General features: G+C 35.2%; 1 protein-coding gene across 2 annotated transcripts in view; it reads right to left on the reverse strand.

The window, feature by feature from the left end:
• PPP2R5A (protein phosphatase 2 regulatory subunit B'alpha) overlaps positions 1-23733 on the reverse strand; it is a 69199-nt gene that overhangs the window by 27327 nt on the left and 18139 nt on the right. For both annotated transcript variants that reach the window (XM_026509101.4, XM_057315585.1), the window contains exons 2-3: positions 6585-6781; positions 3791-3892 (exon numbers count right to left, since the gene is read on the reverse strand). In XM_026509101.4, the coding sequence (XP_026364886.1) occupies positions 3791-3892; positions 6585-6781 (299 nt within the window). The remainder of the gene's footprint in view (positions 1-3790; positions 3893-6584; positions 6782-23733) is intronic.

The following is a 23733-nucleotide window of genomic DNA, read 5'->3' on the forward strand; positions in this document are numbered from 1 at the left end:
ACATGTGCAAAAGAAACACTATACACATGTGCGTACAATACTTTATGGCTATAGTGGATTCTCTGTAACAGTCTGTAAGTAATGTAGGATGATCTACCCTGAATTCTACCTGAAGAGTGCTAGTTACTAAAGTATGAACTGAGGTAGTGCCAATGTGATTCTCCTGAGTGAACCCTAGATGACATTACATTAAAGCCACATATTTGAGGGTATGTTTGACGCAGTCAGAGCTAGACAGAAACAGGGAAGGTTTAATGGAAGAATTGGTCCTGCCTATATAAGTTTTTATTACCAATTTTCCAATTACATCTGAGGTGTGAACTGTCACATAATGGCATTTAGGTCAGGAAGACACCCCTCCCTCAGTCTCAATTAAATAGACATGCTCCAGATAAGAGACTTCTGAATGGCAGAGTGAGGACTTCAGTGAACTTGCTGACCCACAAAAGCAACCCAAAACAATCTGAGCTGGCATAAGAAAGAGTAAGTGAATGTGAAGGCAGATGAGTAGAGATTATCCAGGGGCGTCTGGTGGGGGGGGGGGGCTCAGTAGGTCAAGAGTCTGCTTCTGGCTCAGGTCATGATCCCAGGACCCTGGGGTCAAGCCCCACGTCGGGCTCCCTGCTCAGCGGGGAGTCTGCTTCTCCCTCTCCCTCTGCCCCCTGCTTGTGCTCTCTCTCACAAATAAATGAATAAAAATCTGAAAAAAATTCATTAAAAAAAATACATCATAAGGGGAATGCAAACTAGTGCAGCTGCTGTGGAAAATAGTATGGAGGTTCCTCAAAAAATTAAAAATAGAACTACTATATTATCCAGTAATTATATTACTGGGTATTTACCCAAAGAATATGAAAACACTAATTTGAAAAGATATATGTACCCCAATGTTTACTGCAGCATAATTTACAACAGCCAAATTATGGAAGTAGCCCAAGTGTCCACTGATAAATGAATATGGATAAAAGAGATGTGGTGTGTGTGTGGAATATTATATCCCCCCCTCCACACACACACACAGTGGACTATTACTCAGCCATAAACAAGAATGAAATCTTGCCATTTCAAACAACACGGATGGATCTAGAGAGTACAGTGCTAAGTGAAATAAGTCAGTCAGAGGAAGACAAATACCATATAACTTCACTCACATGTGGAATTTAAAGAGGAAAACAACAGAACAAAGAAGAAACAAACCAAAAAATAGACTCTATAAATAATTATAAAGAACAAACTAAAGGTTACCAAAGGGGAGGTGGGTGGGGGGAATGGCTGAAACAGATGAAGGGGATTATGAGTAAACTTATCACAGTGAGCACTGAGTAATATACAGAAGTGTTGAATCACTACACTGTATACCTGAAACTAACATAACACTGTATATTAACTATACTGGAATTAAAATTTTTAAAAAAACATAAGGAAGAGAATACATTTGCAGTACTGTACTGTATTTATCAAACAAAATTTGCATATAAGTAGACCCATGCAGTTAAAACTCATGTTGTTCAAGGGTCAACTATACATAAATAAATATGACAGCATAAACGTATTTTATTTATAACTAATTTATTCTATTGCTCTACAAGACAACCACATAAAGCAATAATTACAAAACTGTATTGGTGGGCATGTATAAAGGTCTAATTCATGGGGCACCTGGTTGGCTTAGTCAGTTAAGTGTCTGACTCTTGGTTTTGGCTCAGGTCATGATCTCAGATTTGTGAAATTGAGCCCTGTGTCTGGCTCCCCACTCAGTGGGGAGTGTGCTTCCCCTCTCCCTCTGCCCACCCCCATACTCTGTCTCTCTCTCAAATAAATAAATCTTTAAAAAAAGAAGATCTAATTTGTATGACAATAATACCACAAATAATACCACCAAGGAGGTAGGGGAGGCAATGGAGGTATACTGGACCAAAATTTTGTATATTATTGAAATTAAGTTAGTATTCAACCAAACTAGATTGTTTTAAGATGCTAACTGTAATCCCCAGGGTAACTACTAAAAAAATAAAAAATACAGTTCAAAACAAAACAAAACAAAACAAAGGTAAGGATGCCTGGGTGGCTTAGTTGTTTAAGCATCTGCCTTCAGCTCAGGTCACGATCCTAGGGCTCTGGGATCAAGTCTCGCATTGAGCTCCCTGCTCAGCGGACAGCCTGCTTGTCCCTCTGCCTACCATTCCCCCTGCTTGTGCTTTTTCTCTCTGACAAATAAATAAAATCTTCAAAAAAAAAAAAAAAGGAATTAAAATGGTACCTTAGAAAATAACTGTTTAATACAAAAAGTGGTCATGGAGAATAGAGAAACAAAATGGCATGAAACAGAAAATTGCAAAATGGCAGATGTAAATCCTATCTTATCTGTAATTACATTAAATGTAAATGGATTAATCATTCCAATCAAAAGGCAGAAACTGTCGAAACTAACTAAAAAAACATATCCAACTTTTACAAGACACAATTTAGACTCAAAGAAACAGATTAAAAGTAAAAGGGTGAAAAAGATGTATCATGCAAACAGTAACCAAAAGAGAGGTGGAGTGCCTATACTAATATGAGACAAAATAAACTTGAGAAACTTTCTAGAGTTACAATGATAAGCACATCCAGATGGAAGATATAACAATTATAAACATAAGCAGCTAACAACAGGGCCCCAAAATACATGAAGAAAAACCTGACAGAATTGGAGAGAAATATATAATTCAGCAACAATAGCTGGAAACTTCAATATCTCACTTTCAATAATGGATAGAAGTAAATAAAAGATCAAAACAAGGAAATGGAAGACTTGAACAACCTTACAAACCAATTAGACCTAACAGATTTCTACAGAACACTCTACCAACAACCACAGAACACACATTCTTCTCAAGCACACATGAAACATTCTCCAGAATATACTATATGTGAGGTCCTAATACAATCCTCAATGAACTTAAAGGACTGAACTAAATGAACTCAATCCTCAATGAACTTAAAGTATATTCTCCAACTACAATGAAATAATTAGAAATCAGTAATAGAAAGAAACGTGGTGGTCAAAAATATGTAGAAATTTAACATATTCCTAAATAATAAAGAAGAAATCACAGGAAAATTAGAAAATATTTGAGGTGAATGAAAACAAAAACACAACTTATCAAAATTTAATGGGAAACATTTTAAAACAAAAACTGGTACGTGACTGGTCATAATAGCTCTTGTTACAATAAGCCAAAACATCCATTAACTGATTAATGGATAAATAAAATACGGTGTATCCAGAAAATGAAATATTATTCACCCATTAAAAAGAATGAGGTATGGACACACGAGACAACATTGCTGAACCTTGAAAATACTATGTTAAATAAAAGAACCCAGACACAAAAGGCCACATATTATATGATTTCACTTATATTAAATATTCATAACAGGCAAATCCATAGAGCCAGAAGGCAGATTAGTAGTTGTCAGGGATTGTGGGGTTAGGAGAATGGGAAGTGACTGCTAATGTGAAGGGGGCTTCCACTGGGGTAATGAAAAACTTCTAGAACTAGAAATGGTGATGGTTGCACAGCACTGTGAATGTACTTAATGCCACTGAACAGTACACTTTAAAATGGTTTAAATGATAAAAGTGTATTTTATCACAATAAAAAAGTAAAAACATTTTGGGAAAAAGAAAATAATAACACATACTAAAAGTCAAATATTTTAAATAGACACTCGGATCTAAAAACCACCATGATTTCAGCAGAATATCATAAATGCAAAAATTATCAATATATAATATGTTTCATACTTGTATGTGAGGCCAAGAGGCCTCAAGCGTGGGTTCATCCTCTTCTGGATCAAAATCTGGATTATCACTTGGAGGAAGAGTACGGAAGATATTAGCACTGATCTGTAAAGAAAAAGAAATTTAGATTTATATTCCTTGCTGTATAATTAGATTAAACAATGTAAATGAAATAGTTTAAAGATAACTTTAAGGAAAGAGTTAAGTTGTGACTACAAGCCTAGTTCAAAACCTATAAACCTCATCAAGATATGAAGAAGGCAGGCATTTGTTTCTCTTTTCTCTAATCCATAACTGACTTCTTCAGATGCCAACCTACTAAAGATTACAGATTTCTTCTGGATTCCTCCTTCCTTATATTACAAGTTGTTCTTTCCAAGTTTTGCTTAACAGAAAAAAAAAAAAAAAGGAGGGGAGGGGATTATGGGGGGAAAAGCATAAAGATCCTAACTCTACCTATCTCTAACTTGATCCTCTTCATCTTTCCACAATTCCCTCCATATTCTAATCCAGCCATTTACTTACCTTACAATACGAAAGAGTTTGAGAAAAGATCTCCATTCCTATACATACACACCACACTAAGGAGAGGCGTGGGAGGCAGAATACTTTCACTGCTATTACAGATATAGTTTATAATACCCCATTGGTGATTTAATGTATTTCATCTACTCTGAGCCTTTTTAAAAAAAAAAAAAACATTAATCTCTCTGAAATCAGGATGTGAGATTCTTCATTTCAGATTCAATGAAATACAATAGTTATAATTTTGTCATTCAACTGTCTCAGCAGCAAGGTAAATTTCACATCTTTTTTTCTCTAACAAAGTTAGACTGTGGTGCTAACTCACAATTCTTTGAAGAATGATGAACAGACTGAGAGACTACATGGCTTAGTAAACATTTAAAGCCATACTAATAAGGACTGGTCACCTGAAATAAACTATTTATGGAGTAAAGGATGAGACAAGAGCTGTTTGGTGGTGCAAGCAAATCTCCAACTGTTCTTATGAAGTGGCATCTATGGTCAGCCAAAGAACTGCTAACAGTCAACTACTAGAACCATAAGACTTAGAAAGTAATAACCTAGAATTTGATCTGTTAGAACTCAACATTAAGGCAGAACCAAAAGTTTGATGGATATCAATTTCTCAAAGAATGGCAGAAAGTCACAGACAAAACTTCAAAGGGAAATATATCCCAGAAGAGGGCATAATTTGCCTTTGACATCATACTTACTATTGGTAGTAAAAGAAAAAAAAATAACCTTCTAGCCACCAACAAAAGTAACTGTATACAACAAACATACATAAGAGCTTTACAGGGCCAACAGGGTGAGCTGGCTTCACACTTACCTAGAAATAAAGTACCCGGAAAAAAAAAAAAAGACGACAAACACACACACCTTTTTTCTTGGGGAAAAAAATTAAATTCCAGAATTTATTATTACATAGCAAATTACAGAATAATTTGACTCAAATATTTGAGCATTTTCAATATGCAAATATTTAAGTCACTTCAATATCCAAGTCAGTAACTTTAAGTAATCTCTATACCCAACATGGTACTCAAACTCATAAGTCTGACATCAAGAGTTGCACGAACTACCCACTAAGCCAGCCAGGCACCCCCTCCTCAAGTCAGTACATTTACAGAGATAAAAATAAAGTATCTTTTTCAGTATTTTCAAAATTCATGAATACTAACCATTTGGAATCAGTAAAATAGAAATACTGTTTTCCTCTGAACATATTTTAATGATAAACGCAAAACAAAAAACAAAATAAGTTTATCAGTATTCAATATTTCCGTTTTCAAACGGTCACTTTTTACTGTCTATGAGAGTTTCGGAAACCAATTTTATTTTGATCAATGTTCTCTGGAACAGCTAATCTTTTAAAAATTCTTTAAGGCTTTTATTTTCATTAAAAAAAAAAACAGAAAATTTTCTAGTACAGAGTGATGAAAGAAAACTAGTATAATAGGGCCAAATTTAACTACATTTTGTTCTTCCCCCAGAACATATATTAGGCAAGGGGAAGGAAATGAAGACAAGTACAAATTATACTTGCTATAACCTTCTATACCCGGGTAACATTTAAGCTTCAATTATGTACTCAGTGACTCTCTAATTACTCCAACTAAATTTTTTGTATTTTGTTACTATGCACCAAAATACAAAAGTCACAAATCCTAAACAAATTTCTACTATTTGATGGAGAATAAGGTTGAATTATTAATAAACAATATCCTAAACAACCTTACTTTAATAAAGTTAGCAGTAATTTATATTTCAGAGATTTCATACACTTATTTATGTTACTTAACTTTTTAAAGGTCCCGAGTTTTTATCAAAATTCAAGTGTTATAGACTCTATAAATATATTAAAATATTTTAAATAAATATAATTTTTTAGATCTCCTTTACCCAACTACTGAAATGTAGAGAATCCCATAGTTTTTCATTGTTCTTCTCTTCCCACTTTAGACATCCTCCCTTAGTGACAATTCAGCCCTATCATATTAATTATCTATCAGTCTGTATAATCTTAAGCCTACATCTTTCTCCTAAGCTCTGGATCTGCAATATACAATACGGCAGCCACCAGCCACTGTGTCTTATTGAATTTTCAGACTATTATAAGCAATGACACCATCACTAGAATGGATGGATAATCTTTCAAATGAACTACTTTAAAAACATTTTGAGTACGTTGATTATTGCTCATTTATTAAAAATCAGCCCCAGTAATTCATAATTACACCTTAGATCTTACTTGAATTTATATAAATCTTACCATTTTTACTATATCAGAATACGCTGATTCAACAATTACACCACGATTAGTTGAAACATACTCAACCAGTTCATTCAGTGTTGCTCTTTTAATTTCTTTGCTCTTCAAGTCTGAAACAGAGTCCATGAAATCAAACAGTATACAACACTGCTGCAACTTCTGACAGAAAAGCTCTTGTTGTTCATTGGAAGTGGCATCTATAAATAAAAATAAAGAAAAACTTAGAAATAACCTACCCAGAAACTACCTTTAATATGCCTATTAATTTTATAGGAGCTATTCATACACATAAAGCTTCTCTCAAAAATCTAGTGAGGAAAAAAAAATCTACTGAAAAATTCATCCATCTAATCTCATCATTCATGCCAGAAACGAGGAAACATAATGGACTTTTCCTTCTCTCTCACTACCCATAATCAATCATTAAATATTACGGATTCTGTTTCTTTAACATATCTGGAATCATCCTTTTCTTGTCATTCCCACTGCCATTTTAATACCCTCATCATCCACCATCTAGATACAAAAGTGATATCCTAACTGCTCCTCTTGCCTGTTCCCGTAACTACTACAACTCCTGATTTATCTTCTAAACAATCTCAAAAGCTAAAATCTTGCTAAAAGGAGAATCAATCTGATCACACTCAATACTTTCCAATGATCCTCCCAAAATTACAAATTGAAGCTCAAACTCCTCAGAATTGTATACAAAATTCAGCTGTCTACTGTCAACAATCATCTCTCAACACTTTCCAGCACGTACCCTCACTTTGGTTAAATCATATTCCCTGCAACTTGCCAAGATTTTACAGTTTCCTCTGCATGGAATGCCCTTTCCCCACATTCCCACCCTGGGAACTCTCCCCATTTATTAGGTTTCAGCAGAAACATATTCCCCTCAGAAATGCTGTCTAAGACACTAAAGCTGATTGGTTAATCCACTTTTACCCAAATGTATCTTAGGTGTGTATCTCTACTATAACATTTATTGTGCTATATTATATGGCAATTATGTTTTACATGTACAACACTCCTAAACTATTAGGACACTAAACACAGGAAACAAGTGTGATCTTTTCTCTCTTCCTCCCCACCACCTCATATCTAGCACAGTGCCTGGTACACAACAGACATTCAGTAAACGTTTATTGTTTTACCCTCTACTTATTACAAACATATGGGCACATTATATTGATTTGATTCTAACAAATGTATTAAATCCTTTTGTTTCCAACATTTGAAAAACAGCAAAATTTCAATTCTGAACCTTCACATCTGTAAACAAGGACCTTCAATTAGCTCAATTATTTAAGTTTCTTGACTGAGATTAAATTTATTTATTTATTTATTTTTAAAGATTTTATTTATTTATTTGAAAGAGATAGAGACAGCCAGCGAGAGAGGGAACACAAGCAGGGGGAGTGGGAGAGGAAGAAGCAGGCTCATAGAGGAGGAGCCTGACGTGGGGCTCGATCCCATAACGCCGGGATCACGCCCTGAGCCGAAGGCAGATGCTTAACCGCTGTGCCACCCAGGCGCCCCCTGAGATTAAATTTAAAAGAAATCATATAGATGTCTACTATACTGATACTTAGTTTGAAAAAGTATAAGATGAATACCTCTGCTTTTTGTAAGCTTCCCAATTATGCAAAACTTATTAGATTGGGTATGTGTTATACACTAGAGAAGGGGTGATTATCTGAGCTGTAAGAATCCTTCTCAACTCATACTGTACAGGAAATCCCCACAGGTTTTCTCAGTTAGTAATACCTTTATCTATTTATAAAGATATCTATATCCTCATTATATAATTTTATATCTTTATTATAACATATATTAGATTTTTATATATAACTAAATTCCATTATAGTGATGGGGAATATAGGGAAAATAAGTGCCATATCTTTACAAGCTAACTCAGTTCTAACAGGGTTTTGTTTTTTTCCTTATGCTAAAAGCAATACAAACTCATGCAATAGCCCATTTTAATATATGGTCACTTTGTTATCCAGTCCTAATTCTCTTCTTCCTCCTGTTACCTACTCCTCAACATGAAAGCACTCCTTTTCTCCAAAGGCCAATGGTTTGCTCAAACTCTTTTCCCTACCTGAAATACCTTACCAGATTTCCTCCCCTGTGTTTCCAAATCCTACTCACCCTCTAAGAATAAACTTAAATCTCACATTCTCCACAAAATTTCCCTTAGGTAGCAAGTCAGGATACAGTAATTCCTCCCTTCTCAGGACATCTACAGTACTCACAGTCTCAAACATACAGTTGAGTATGCATTATATTCAAGCTTGTATCTAACGAATATTTCTTTTATTACCCACCAAAAGATTTCAGGTTCCTCAAAGGCAAGGATCATTCACGGAACAAGGTTCCTTTTTATTTCTTTTACATCCAGCAGGGGGTGTATAAAGAGCCAACAAATACATATTGATGTTTGAAAAAACTCTTAAATTTGAGGAATAAAGATTATGCACTGTGGGTGCCTGGGTGGCTCAGTTGGTTAAGTGACTGCCTTCAGCTCAGGTCATGATCCTGGAGTCCCAGGATTGAGTCCCGCATCAGGCTCCCTGCTCAGCATGGAGTCCGCTTCTCCCTCTGACCCTCCCCCTTCTCATGCGCTCTCTCTCTCACCCTCTCTCTCTCAAATAAAATCTAAATATATATATATATATATATATATATATATATATATATATATATATATATACACATACACACACACACACTGAAAAACACTATAGAATAAGTTCAAATTGGTGCTGAATATCAAAAGTGGCACAAATAGTAAACCATTACATCATGTCTATGCTTAAAGAATTTATAACAATGACCATTTTTATCAATAATCTACATTGATGGTAGATTTAAATGGATTAAATGAGATAATGATCATGAAACTGAGTACATATATTTCAAAATAGAATACAAACAGAAGGCATTCTTTTCTTACAGCACAGGCCAGAAGCCTCTGGCTAACATGTCAGAAGACACAAAATGGGGGCGCCTGGGTGGCGCAGTCGTTAAGCATCTGCCTTCGGCTCAGGGCATGATCCCGGTGTTATAGGATTGAGCCCCACATCAGGCTCCTCTGCTATGAGCCTGCTTCTTCCTCTCCCACTCCCCCTGCTTGTGTTCCCTCTCTCGCTGGCTGTCTCTGTCAAATAAATAAATAAATAAATAAATAAATCTTAAAAAAAAAAAGAAGACACAAAATGATTTCTAGGATTGGCAAACGGAAGATTCAGGATTATGTTCCATACAAAGAAAAAAAAAGTTTCATTTTCTGGGCACCTAACTCTTGAGAGTCTTCTCTAGAAAGAAATTAATGTTTTTCATAGCTTCTCTATTTAGTAATTCATTTCTTAACCTAAGGATTTAATTTATTTTTTCTCCTCCAGAACTTTATCTTAGCATTACCTAATGCTCAGATGGGATAGGTCACATCTGGATCTTCCCAAACATTAGAAATATTTAGAAATCAGTTAACATTTTAACTCCTTTGTCTCTGAGTTAAAATAGACATTTCCTTTTTTTTTTTTTTTAACATTATTTATTTGAGAGAGAGAGAGAGAGAGAGAGGTAGCATGAGCAGGGAGGAGAGGGAAAAGCAAGCTCCCTGCTGAGTAGGGAGCCTGACTCAGGGCTCATCCCAGGACCCTGGGGCCAGGACTCAAGCTGAAGGCAGACACTTAACCGACTGAGCCACCCAGGTTCCTGTAAAATAGACATTTCCAATCCTCAATTATTTTCAGGTATTAAAGAGTAGAAAAAAATCTTTTCCCACCTAACCCTTCCTGTAAGTACATGTTCTTACTAAGCAGTTTGCTGTGCTACGTAATAAAATATAATACCACTGCTAACATTAGTGTGTCCTTCATGACAAACACAATATTAAGTATTTCATATGTGCTAATTTAACTTTCAAAGCAATCCTTAGTTCTGAAAGTTAGAGATGATTTCCTGTCTTCAAGAGATTAGAAACTGCTAGGTTCATGACATGCAACATTTTTATATAGGTCAAAAACATTTTTATAATGGTTTTCCTAGGAAGAAAAGACAATGATGGTTTTCATCAAGAAGTTATGAAATATTTTGCACTTGTAGATGTTTAATTAATGTCCCAACTCTTAGGTAACTTTCTGAAACACAATTTACACTGCATTTTCTCATAAGAAAAAAAAGAAAAGCAAAAAATATATTTTAATAGGTTGAAAAAAGATCAGACTACATTCTGGCTATATTTCATAAATATGAATAACAACCCGTGAGAAAAAGAATGCATAATAATTCTCTTTGTTAAATGTAAAAAGCATTGACAAAAATCTACATTGGCCACTTTATACTTTAACTTCACCATTACAAGAATGCTTGCAAACTCAACGATGTTTCAGTTTGGCAATGTCTAATATTTAGGCAGTAATGTCACATATTGTTCTGACTTGGTCATTTTTAGTGGGCTAATGTTAATTATCCGTTTGCCATTTTCAATGTGGATAATGTCCATTCCAATTCCTACGGTGACAGCTTCTTTGCCTGGGATTCTCTATCTGCAATATTCACTGATGTTTTCCACCAGAAGTTCACTTAGTAATTTAAAAATAAAAACACCTGTGGAAACATACAAGTTCACAGGAAAAAATCAGAACACCTTATAGTACATCATACAGCAACTGGAATGGTAGATGCACACAGAGTAATTGTTTTGCATCATCCCCTGAGTACAACACAGTATTTCCTTAGTCACCTTGAAATTAATTACAAGAGAACCCAAATTTTTGTTAGAGCAGTTTACACCAGGTCTTCTTGAAATGATGACATGTATCTATTTCAAATGGATTATTAATTTCTTCTAAAATGTGTAAATAAATCAGGAACAAATAAAGGATAAGTATTTAAAATCCTAGTGACTGCCATTAAATGAAGAGAAAAACCCAGTCCTGTCATAAACCTGTATTTTGACCTCCCTAAGTATTTGAGAGCAATTTAGACCAGCAATTTTTACCAGTTATTATTATTACAGTGTATCATATTCAACAATTTTAAATGCCTTAAGTCTTTAAAATTCCTCAAGGAAATTTGATTACAACTTAAAAATATTATGACCTGAAATACCAATTTATCTCTTCAACAACATCAGAGCTAAGGATTTATTAAAGTGCTCTTCTAGAAAACATTACTAAATCCCCAAAATGGAAATTATGGAAGATACAAGAAAAACTGCACAAAGAATTATCTAAAAAACAGATGTGTCTTGCCTTGCAAAATACATAATTGGTTTAAACTTGACTGGACGATTAGTTTTTCAAATGCATCTTAACTGTCTTCCATTTTTTTAAAACTGAAATTTCATACCACCGAACAAATCTTACTGTAGAAATCCCTGCATGGTCTTAAGCAGAAGGAGAATCAAGACAACGCTAGGATAAAGTGAAACATTTCAATTTTGAAGATTAACACAACTTTTAAAACTCACAAAAGCCCTGGGGCACATGGGTGGTGCAGTGGGTTGAGTATCCACCTCTTGGTTTCCACTCAGGTCATGGTCTCAGAGTTGTGTGATAGAGCCTGTGTGGAGAGTCTGCTTGAGATGCTTTCCTTCCCTCTGCCCCTCCAGCCTGTGCATGCTCCCTCACATTCGCTCGCTCTCTAAAATAAATAAGCAAATCTTAAAAAAAAAAACAAAAAGCAAAAAAAAACCCACAAAAAAACTCACAAAAGTCCTATTAGGTTTCCCTACTTATCTCTAATTTTTTTTTTTTTTTAAGCAGTGTGAATATGTATCTGGCTCACATTTTAAGGAATACTGATCTAGAGAACTCTTTCAAGGTGTGAGCTGCAACCCACTGGTGGGTAGTACATCATTTTAGTGGGTCATGACCAGAATTTTAGAATATATATAAAATATCAATATGTTGCAGGGCACCTTGGTGGCTCAGTCAGTTAAATGTCTGACTCTTGGTTTCAGCTCAGATCACGATCTCATGGGTCCTCGAGATCAAGCACCACTCCCCCTCAGGCTCATGCGCAGGGGGGATTCTGCTTAAAGATTCTCTCCTGCTGCCCCTCCCCCCACTCTCACACGAGTGCTCTTCTCTCTCTCTCTCAAATAAATCTTTAAAAAATTAAGGTGTTGCATGTATATGAGTACAATGTGTTTATAAAATGCATTTATTATAGTTTGCAGTCAAAAAGTCTGACAGCCACTGCTTTACAATATGTAAAGTACTATTAGAGCCCAAGATCACAAAACAAATCTGTAATGAAAATGGGACTCAAATCACTTAGAATGCAAGAACATGTATAAGACTAGTCTTCGAAATATCAACTGTTCCTGCAATAGCTGTATTCTAAATCCTTATCCACGTAAAAATTCATAATGCATATTAGAAATGACAAATTTGTTTATCTCTCTTCCCCTTCACTCTAAATAAGACTAAACCAAAAAAAAAAAAAAAAAAAAAGAGTATAGGTGTGTGTACCCCACAATAACAAAGAGAATGTTCACTAATATTAATAGAAAGTAAAGGATCACCAGACATTCAAGGAAGGACGGCCTTGAAACATGAAAGAAAACTAAACAGAAAAAAATGACCCCAAACAATGGGTTAATTTAGCATATCACTTTGAAATTTCAGATCTCCAGGAGAAAAGACTAAAAGCTTTCAGATTAAAAAAAAAAAAATCAACTCACAAAAGAACCAGAGGCAGATATCCATTAGATTTCTAATCAGCGACAGTGATGCCAGAAGATAATGGGGGTATATCATTCAAATTTGAACACCAGTCTAGAACTGTGTAAATAGCCAACTATCAAAAGTATAATGATTCAATAAAGGCATTTTCAGACATGCAAATACTTGGAAAAATTAGTACCCTCACAACCTTTCTTAGGAAATTATCTGAGAACATGATGCAGAAATAAAGGAAAAAGAGGGGCGCCTGGGTGGCACAGCGGTTAAGCGTCTGCCTTCGGCTCAGGGCGTGATCCCGGCGTTCTGGGATCGAGCCCCACATCAGGCTCCTCTGCTATGAGCCTGCTTCTTCCTCTCCCACTCCCCTTGCTTGTGTTCCCTCTCTCACTGGCTGTCTCTATCTCTGTCAAATGAATAAATAAAATCTTTAAAAAAAAAAAAAAGAAATAAAGGAAAAAGAGAAAGAAATGGAATCCAGGAATAGGGGAATCAATCCAGAAAAGCAGTAAAGCCCTACAGAGCAACTGTGCCATTCAGAATAGGAAGAAAGAAGCCCCATGACAGTGATGTCTACAGGAGGATGAATCAACAGGATATCTTATTATATGGAAGAAAAACTTGAAAGTATGTCAAAAGTGCAAGAAAAAGAAACACAATTAGAAACTCCAGGAAATACTAAAAAGACTATATAAGGAAATGTAATTACATTTGTGGCTCTGAAGCCTATACAGGCACACAACATAAGCCATGCTCACTGACTTTCGACTTTTAGAATTACAATTTAGAGAAAGCTTAATTATGGTGTAGAAAATGTTACCAACCTTAAAAATGTAATGTAAAGATAACTAAAGTTGAGGGTGAGAAAAGAGGAGGAGAAATTGAGAGGCATCACCTTTCCAAGTTCATTTCCCCTTACTCCCCCTTTTATACCCTATGTTCCATTTATGCCGACACTTGGAAGTTTCCTGTTTCATATACACCGGTTTTAATATGCACTCTCCCATCATTTTTTAACCTCTTCAGAAGGGAACACAAGACGGTGCCCACCTAAACACTAACCAACGAGAAAAAACTTTAGCCAAAGGATTTCAAGTCTACCAGAACTATTAATGGTGTTTAAACATGACTATATCCCCTGCTATGAGAGAACTAGGATATTTTAGCCTAATGCCATTATTTATAAAACTTCCTTGTTTCTAATTTCATGCTTAGCAAGTGTACTAGTTTTAAATTTTTGTCCGCAAATTATTTGACACTCTTCTTTTCAAAAGGTTTAATTTACTCTCCTATGAATGTGGGCTGGACTTAGTGACTTGCTTCTAGGGAACAGACTCAGTACTGCATTAGTGAAGCTATGCGACTTTCAACTCTAGGTCAGAAAAGTGAGGCTAAGTGACTTTTAAGACTGGTTCCTCCTAAAAAGAACCAGGGTCACACAAGGCCTCAAGGTTCATAGAATAACCTGAGAAAAATAATACCTATGTAGTATATAGTTGAGTATATAGTCTGGTTGACTACAGCTTCCACTGATATTAGCAAACTTCGTGAAAAAATTTTTGAAGATTAAGTTAGAATCTTTATGAAAATGTGGTAAGGAAGTTTTACACTATACTCTTTGGTGTCAGTTTATGAAACTTATTTAGAAAGACTGGACAACCAAATAAAGATATCTTTGAGTTAATGTGTGGGTCTATTCCTCTGTCTTATACACTCAGATACATGTTTTTTTTTTAATCATACACAGTACAAATATAAATTAACCAAGTTCATGACACAGTAATAAATGCCAGTTTATTAACTGAGGATAAGAAATCATTCCTCCATGTACTATATTAGAATATTTCAGTTATGTATTCCTTAGGCAGGCCTAAAGAAGCAGCCAAATCACAATCAGAATGATGTTTGGTACTTTAACTTTCTAATGCTTAGTAACAAATTATCCCAAATTTAGTGGCTTAACACAATAATTATTATCACAGTTTCTTTGGGGAAGAGATTCAGACAGAACACAGTAAGGACAACTTATCTCTGCTCCATGATATCTTAAGGCCTCAGCTAGAAAACTAGAAAGCTAAGAGGTGGAATCCTGTGAAGGCTAAATCACTCATATGTCTGATAGTTAATTCAGGCTTTTGACTGAAGGTCTAGCTGGGGCAAGTGCCAGAACCCCCACATGTGCCCTCTCCATGCAGCCTGAATTTCCTCACAATATGGTGGCTGAGTTCCAGGGTAAGTAATTTGAGAGGTCTAACAAAGGAGAAGAAAGACTCTTATGAAGAAAGTTCTAAAACTTTTATGAACTATATAAAAGGTATAAATAACAGAGATATACCATTATTCATGAACCACAAGAGTCAATGTCTTCCTCAGTGTATATACAGGGAATGCAATTTGGATTGCAACATAATGCTGCAATCAATCAACAAGGTGTTTTGTTGGAACCTAAGAGCTCTTAAAATTCATCAGGAAAAATGAAGAGCCAAGAAGAGTCAAGATGATTTTTAAGATGAAGGAGAGAAGACTAATCTTACCACATATAGTAATTAAAACTACATGATTTTGGGCAGGAATAGACAAAAAGACCACTGGAAAAGAAAAAATAGGTAACTTAGGACATTCTAGTGTACATATACAGAAGGTTAAAATATAATAGAGTTGTTTTTTTTTAATGTCAGTAGTGAATTTTAATTTGAGAAATTATGCTAAAACCACTGACTATTCATAGAGAAAAAAATTAGATCCCTCCCTCACACTATTTATAAAAATTAATTTCAAATAGAGAACTAAAAGACCAAATGTAAATAGGAAAACTATAAAACATTTCATTTTATAACCAACTCAGGACTGGCATCCAGAATGCACAAAAGAACATCCATAAATCAGTAAGAAAAAGACAAAACTATAGAAAAAGGCACATGAAACATAAATGACCAATAAACATGAAAAGACATTCAACCACACTGGAAAGCAGAAAAATATAAGTATGTAAAAATCATATATACGAATTCATGTATGAAATGCCATACATCATTTCATACCCATTGCATAAGAATGACAGGAAGTGTGGGCAACATTTCTACTTCCACCAGACTAGCGTTCCCACTGTAAACTACTAAAAACTGGACAAAATATGTGAAATAACTGCCCTCAGATGCTGGAAAACAGACAATATGGCGCTGTGATCCCCGAGAGAAGGAAAACAGAGTGAGGCCCACAATCATACCAATTCTCTGTTACCACTTTCTAGACTCCACTATAGGGAGAAGCCTCGAAATAACAAGCAGCCTTATTGAGCTAGACAGTAAGTGGAAATCAGGGTTAATAAGGTGGCTGGAATTTACACATTAAAGTACTAGAGAGAAAGGAATTATAGAGAAGGAATTTCTATTTTTCTATTTATAGCTAAGTGATGATACAATTTATTCTGCTTACTTAGCAAGTCTTTTTTTTTTAATTTTTTTAAGAGTGAGAGAGTGAGAGAGCGCACACACGCACACACACACATGTGGTGGGGGAGAGGGACAGAAAGAGAGAATCCCAAGCAGACTCCATGCTGTGTGTGGAGTCTGACTTGGGGCTTGATCTCACAACTCCAAGATCATGACCTGAACCAAAACCAAAAGTCAGAAGCTTAGCTGACTGAGCCACCCAGGCATCCCAGCAAGTCATTTTTGAATATAAAACCAATCCTGGATTCTGGCATGAATCCTATATGATCACGATGTATCGTTGTATTTATATGTTGCTGAATTCAATTTATTAATATTCTGTATAACCTTTCTGCAGCTAAGTTCATAAGGGATACTGGTCTGTAATTTCATTTTCTTACATCCCTGTCAGGGTTTTTAATTAGGATTCAATTAAATAGGTATAAGACTTGTTCAGATTTTTGTTTCTTTTGGTGTGAGTTTCAGAAAGCTATTTATTTCAAGGGATTTTCCCAATTCCTTTTTCAAATTTATTGGCATGATTATATACTTGAAATCTATAAATTCCAAGGTACGAGTAAGGTAGCAATTATTACCACGGAAGAAGCTAAAATTTTAGCCACAGGAAGTATACAACTTCTGGCAAGACAAGGTAAAAAGTTCCACCAGAACTGCTGCCTGGGGAAACAGATGAAAATTATTTTTAAAGTAAACTCTGAAAGCCTCCGGAAATGGTCCTAAGGCAAACAGCAAATGAGGAAACACCTAACAAAGAATACTTATGAAAATTTGTTAAGAACAACAAGAATGTGTGGTATTTGAACAAAGACAGCTAGCTACTTGCCTCTTAGCTAGGCAGAAACTCCACTCTGGAGGGGTGTAACCGAGAACACAAACATCCCTTTACAACCAGCTCCCTGTCAGATAGCTTTCTTCAGGTGAGGAACATGATTTTGGCATTTCTCACCCTGTCCACAACTATCTATTACTGAGACTAAGTTCTGGGCCAGTGCAGTTGAAAAGCGGGGCTCCCTTCTTTTGTCCAACTAATGGGACAGAGGCTTTATCTGGTACAGCACCACTGAGAATACTGGGGCTGCCATTACCTTAGTCCTGGTCTAAAAAAGGTGGTGGTTCCATGCTGGAAGAGGTAAGCCAAAAGATCCAAAAAGATCTCAGGCTATGATTCCCTTTCCATCTCCTGCTCAGTTCCTGAAGTGGTGTGTCACTCAGAGAGAAACATGCCACTGTCCCTATAACCACCCAACTCTGGAGACCTAACTCAGAAATTTTGCCTGGGGGGAGAAGCAAGCCACAAAACAGCTGTTATGTCTCTTCCCAAAGGAAGTGATTTCTTTTGTAACAGAGCATAGAAAAGTTCAAGGTTAGGGGTGCTCTCAAAAAAAGTGGGAGTTGTGGTGAAAGGCAATGGGAAGATTTGTGGATCCAATGAGGAAACAGGCTTTAGAGAGCTAGTTCACAGGAGAACACCAGGGAAAGAAACAGCTCAGAGAAGCCCTCCCGGTGTCAGAACAAATATCAGACACTGACCTCAGGAACTATTCCTTCAAAGGAGCCTGAATTTGACTGGATTAGTCAGAAAAAATTACAAGAGCAATTTATGCCCCAGAGCATTGTTGAAAACAATTAAACAAGCTGGAAGTCACTGGAATTTAAAGTTGGGGGTGTAGTTAAGAAAACATAAAGAGAGCCCTGTCCAAAGCACTGTCATCTCAGGGCCCCTACTGGCATGCCTGAAGTGGCACCTCTCTGAGGAACAACATTAGACCAGTCACTAAACAAATAAACAAATAACACCACCTCTGAGGGGTGGGGCCAGTAGCCAGTATTGTGTTGCTATAATACATTAAATACATGATTTAAAATGTTCAGTTTAGGGGCGCCTGGGTGGCACAGTGGTTAGGCGTCTGCCTTTGGCTCAGGGCATGATCCCGGCGTTGTGGGATCGAGCCCCACATCAGGCTCCTCCGCTATGGGCCTGCTTCTTCCTCTCCCACTCCCCCTGCTTGTGTTCCCTCTCTCGCTGGCTGTCTCTATCTCTGTCGAATAAATAAATAAAATCTTTAAAAAATAAATAAAATGTTCAGTTTACAACAAAAAAGATTATAAGATACACAAAGAAACAGGAAAGTATGTCCCACATACAAAGAAAAAAAAAAGGAGGCAACAGAAACTGCCTGTGAGAGCAACCAAATATTGGATTAACAGAAAATGACTTCAAAGTAGCCATTATATATATTCAAAGAACTAAAGGTAACCATGACTAATGAAGTAAAAAAGATATGATAATGTCATATCAAATAGAGGATACAGAGACAGAATTTACCAAAAGAAAAAAAAAGAGAGAGAGAGAGAGAAACACAAAAATTTTGCATTAAAAAGTACAATAACAAAATGAAAAACTCACCAGAAGGACTCAACAGTAGATGTGAAATGGCAGAAGAAAGAATTAGGGAAGTGTGAAGATAAACTGATAGGGATTATGAAATCTGATTAGAGAAAAAAGGTGAGTAAAAATGAAGAGAACTTCAGAGATCTGTGGGACACCATATAGTATAACACATGCACATAATAGGAGTACTAAAAGGAGAAGAGAGAAAGGAGAGAAAGGAGAGAAAGAAAGGAAGAAAGAAAGAAAGAAGAAATAATGACTGAAAACTTCCCAAATTTACTGAATAATGCTAACCTACATACCCAGAAAGCTCAACAAACTCTAAGAAGGAAAAATTCAAGGAGATTCCCAGAAACAGCATAATAAAAGTGCTGAAAGTCAAAGACAAGGAGGAAATATTGAAAGCAGGAAAAGAAAAACAACTAGTCACTTACAAGGGCTAAGATTAACAGTTGACTTCTCAGCAGAAACAGCAGAGGCTAGAAAGCAAAGCAACATATTCAAACTGCTTAAAACCAAACAAACAAAAAAACCCAAAAAAACAAAAAAAACCCTGTCATTGCAAAAATCCTATATCCAGCAAAGCTATCTCTCAAAAATTAAGGTGAAATAAAGACATTCCCAAATAAACAAAAACACAGAGGCTACCCAGTCTGCCTTAAAAGAAACACTAATAGAATTCCATCAGGTTGAAAGCAAATGACCAGAGAAAGTAATTCAAATCCACACATACACAAAAAGAGCTCCAGTAAAGTTAGTTATGTAATTATAAGAGGCAATATTAATGCATATATTTTTCTTTCTCTCTAAACTGATTCAAAATACCCACTGTATAAAGTAATATATATACAGATACAGATATATATATACACGCAGATCACAGATACATTTTTATATACTTACAGATATATATATGTATATATTACATATATTTACAGATACATATACCTCCATATATATACAGACTCATATATTTATATATGCATTATAAATAAATAAATAAATAAATAAATAAATAAATAAAATATAGATCCATAGAGAAAAGTAATACATTGCCAATAACAGCACAAAGGAGGTGGGTGGGAGCAAACATGTACTGGGTTAAAGAAATAACTACTGATGGTAAAGTAATAACTACAACAATGTACTGTTGGGTCTATAGCATTAATAAATGGAACTGAACAACAATAATGCCTTTAAAAGGGGAAAATGAAATACAGGAATGTAGAAGTAATGTTTCTGTATCTCACTGGCACTAAGCTAATATAAATCTGAAGTTTATTCTATAATATGCATATCACAAACCCAAGAACAACCACTAAAAATAAACTCAAAAAGATGTAGTAAAAAAAAAAAAATCATTAAACTTAAATGCTGCTTTGAAAAATAGTCACCTAATACTAAAGCAAGCAGAAAAGGAAGAATATAGCACAAAAAAGACACGAGACACAGAAAAAAGAAAAGTAAAATGGCAGGCATAAATCCAACTATATTAACAAATAACATTAAATATAAATGGATTAAACAATCCAATAAAAAGGCAGAGATTTCAGACTGAATAAAAAAAGACCTAACTATACGCTGTCTTATATAAGCCATAGATGCAAAGACACAAATAGACTAAAAGGAAAATGATGGAAAGTGATATATCATACAAACACACACAAGAAGGCTAGAGTGATATGCTGATATCAGATAAACAGATTTTAAAACCAAAAAAAAATTATATTATAATCATTTTATGATAAAAGGGTTAATTCATGAATAAGATGTGACAATTATAAAAATATGTGCACTAAGAGTTTCAAAATATATGAAGGCAAAAACAAAAGTGAAGAAAGAAATGGATAATTCAACAATAACAGCTGGAGACTTCAATATCTCACTTAATAATGGATAGAACAACTATACAGAAGATCAAGGAAATACAAGACTTAACACTATAAATCAACTAGACCTAACAGACTTCTATAGAACACTACAGAATTTATTTACTATGGAATACTCCACCCAACAACAGCAGATAACATATTCTCAAGTGCACATGAAAGTCTCCAGGACAGACCATATGCCAGGTCATAAAACCAACTTCAAAAAATTTAAAAACAGAAATACTACAAAGTATGTCCTCTGACCATGGTAGAATGAAACTATAAATCAGTAACAGAAAACAAATTGGGAAACTCACAAATATGTAGCAATTAAACCATAGACACGCCTAAATAACTAGTGTATCAAAGAAGATATCAAAGGAAAATCAGAAAATATCTTGAGGGGGCGCCTGGGTGGCTTAGTTGTTAAGCATCTGCTTTTGGCCCAGGGCCAAGACCCATATCAAGCTCCTCCGCTGGCAGCATGCTTCTTCCTCTCCCACTCCCCCTGCTTGTGTTATAGTCATCTTAGGCTGCCTCTCTCTGTGTCAAATAAATAAATAAAATCTTAAAAAAAAAAATAAAATATTTTGAGACAAATGAAAATGAAGACACAACATGCTAAAACATATGTTTAGAAGGGAATTTATAGCTGTAAAGGACTATAGAAGAACAAATAAAGATCTCAAATCAATAACCTAACTTTTGCAATTGCAAGTGATCCAGAATAGCCAAAACAATCTTGAAAAAGAACAAGGTAGGAAGACTCATACTTCTCCATTTCAAATTGTACTACAAAGCAACAGTAATCAAAGCAGTGTGGTACTGATAAAACTGAACATAGATCAGTGGAACAGAAATGAAAGCCCAGAAACAAAACCATGCGCCAACTTATTTCAACAATGGCATCAAGACCATTTAATGAGGAAAGCATAGTCTTTTTAACAAATGTGCTAGGACATCTGAATAGTTACATGTAAAAGGATATATTTGAACTGTTACATCACATCCCATACAAAAATGAACTCAAAAGGGGTCAGAGAACTAAAAATGCGAGGGTTAACCTATGTAATTCTTAGAAGAAAACATACAGGTAAACCTTAATGACCTCAGATCTGGGAAAGATTCTTAGATATGACACCAAAAGCATAGGAACAAGAAAAAAGAGATAATTTGGACTTTCATCAAAACTAAACTGTGCACTTCAAAGAATACCATTAAGAAAGTGAAAAGACAAAGGGACTGGTATTAAAATATATTAAAAATTATTACAATTTGATAAAAAGACCATTCAATTAAAAATGGGCAAAGGACCTGAAGTGGCCATTTCTACAAGGAAGATACACTAAAGACCAAAAAGCACATTAAAAGATGTTTGACATCATTAGTCACTAGAGAAATGCAAATCATAACCACAAAAAGACCATACTTCATATCTATTAAGATGACTATAACAAAAAGTCAGAATAACAAGTGTTGTGGGGGTATGCAGAGACCATAAACTGGTGGTGGGAATGTAAATGGTGTGGCTATGGTGGAAAACAGTGTGACAGTTCCTCAAGCAATTAAAAAGAGAATTACAGGGTCCCTGGGTCGCTCAGTAGGTTAAAGGTCTGCCTTCAGCTCAGGTCATGATCCCAGGGTTCTGGGATCAAGTCGTGGCATCGGGCTCCATGCTCAGCAGGGAGTCTGCTTCTCCCACTCCTCTATCCCTCCCCCCTGCTCATGCTCTCCCAATCTCAAATAAAATCTTTAAAAAAAAATAAACACAGAATTACATATGACCCAGCAATTCTACTCCTAGGTATACATACACTCAAGAGAAATTAAAACATATTCCCACACAAAAACTTGTATACAAATGTTTATAGCAACATTATTCATAATAACCGAAAGGTAGAAACTCAAATGTCCATCAACTGATGAATGAGCAAATAAAATGTGGTGCTAAAACCATACAATGGGTCAATACTCAGCCATCAAGGGAATGAAGTACTGGAACATCTACAACATGGACAAACCTTGAAAATACTATGCTAGGTGAAAAGAAGCCAGTGGTATAAAAGACTTACAAAAGACTATATACAATTCAATTATATAAAATGTCCAGAATAGGGAAATCTATAGAGACAGAAAATAGATTAGTGGTTGCTTAGGGAAGGGGATGGATGAGATGAGGAGTAAGAGTTAAATAGCACGGCATTTCTTTTTGAGATTATGAAAATGTTCTAAAATTGACTGAAGTGATGCTTGCACATATCTGTACATAGACTAAAAGCCACTGAATTATATACTTTAAATGGGTGAATCATACGGTATATGAATTATATCTCAATAAAGCTGTTAAAAAATTTTAGTTCAGTCCTGGTCTCTAAAATACTTTCATATTAAATATGCAAAACATTAAAAGTTTAAAGCATTTAAATCAAGTAAAAGTTTAAAGATCAGTTGTGATTTAAAGGTCAAATGCCACTAACCAACAATCATAAAAACTTCATTCTACCACAAATGTATATACAACACATGCCTAGGATACCCCTGTTTTGTCTTTATGCCATTTATACTAATTTATATGGAAAAAGTAAATGAAAACACAAAAACCACCACATAAAAGGAGAAAGAATAAAATCAATAGGGCTACATAGGGTTGGTTTTAAGAACAGTTCACTGAAAAAAAAAAAAAGAATAAATTCCGTAAAGTAAGATAATTTGGAGTTTTCCCTTGTAATGTTG

The sequence above is a fragment of the Ursus arctos genome, unplaced genomic scaffold (genome assembly GCF_023065955.2).
Source record: "Ursus arctos isolate Adak ecotype North America unplaced genomic scaffold, UrsArc2.0 scaffold_2, whole genome shotgun sequence".
Taxonomy (NCBI): Eukaryota; Metazoa; Chordata; class Mammalia; order Carnivora; family Ursidae; genus Ursus; species Ursus arctos.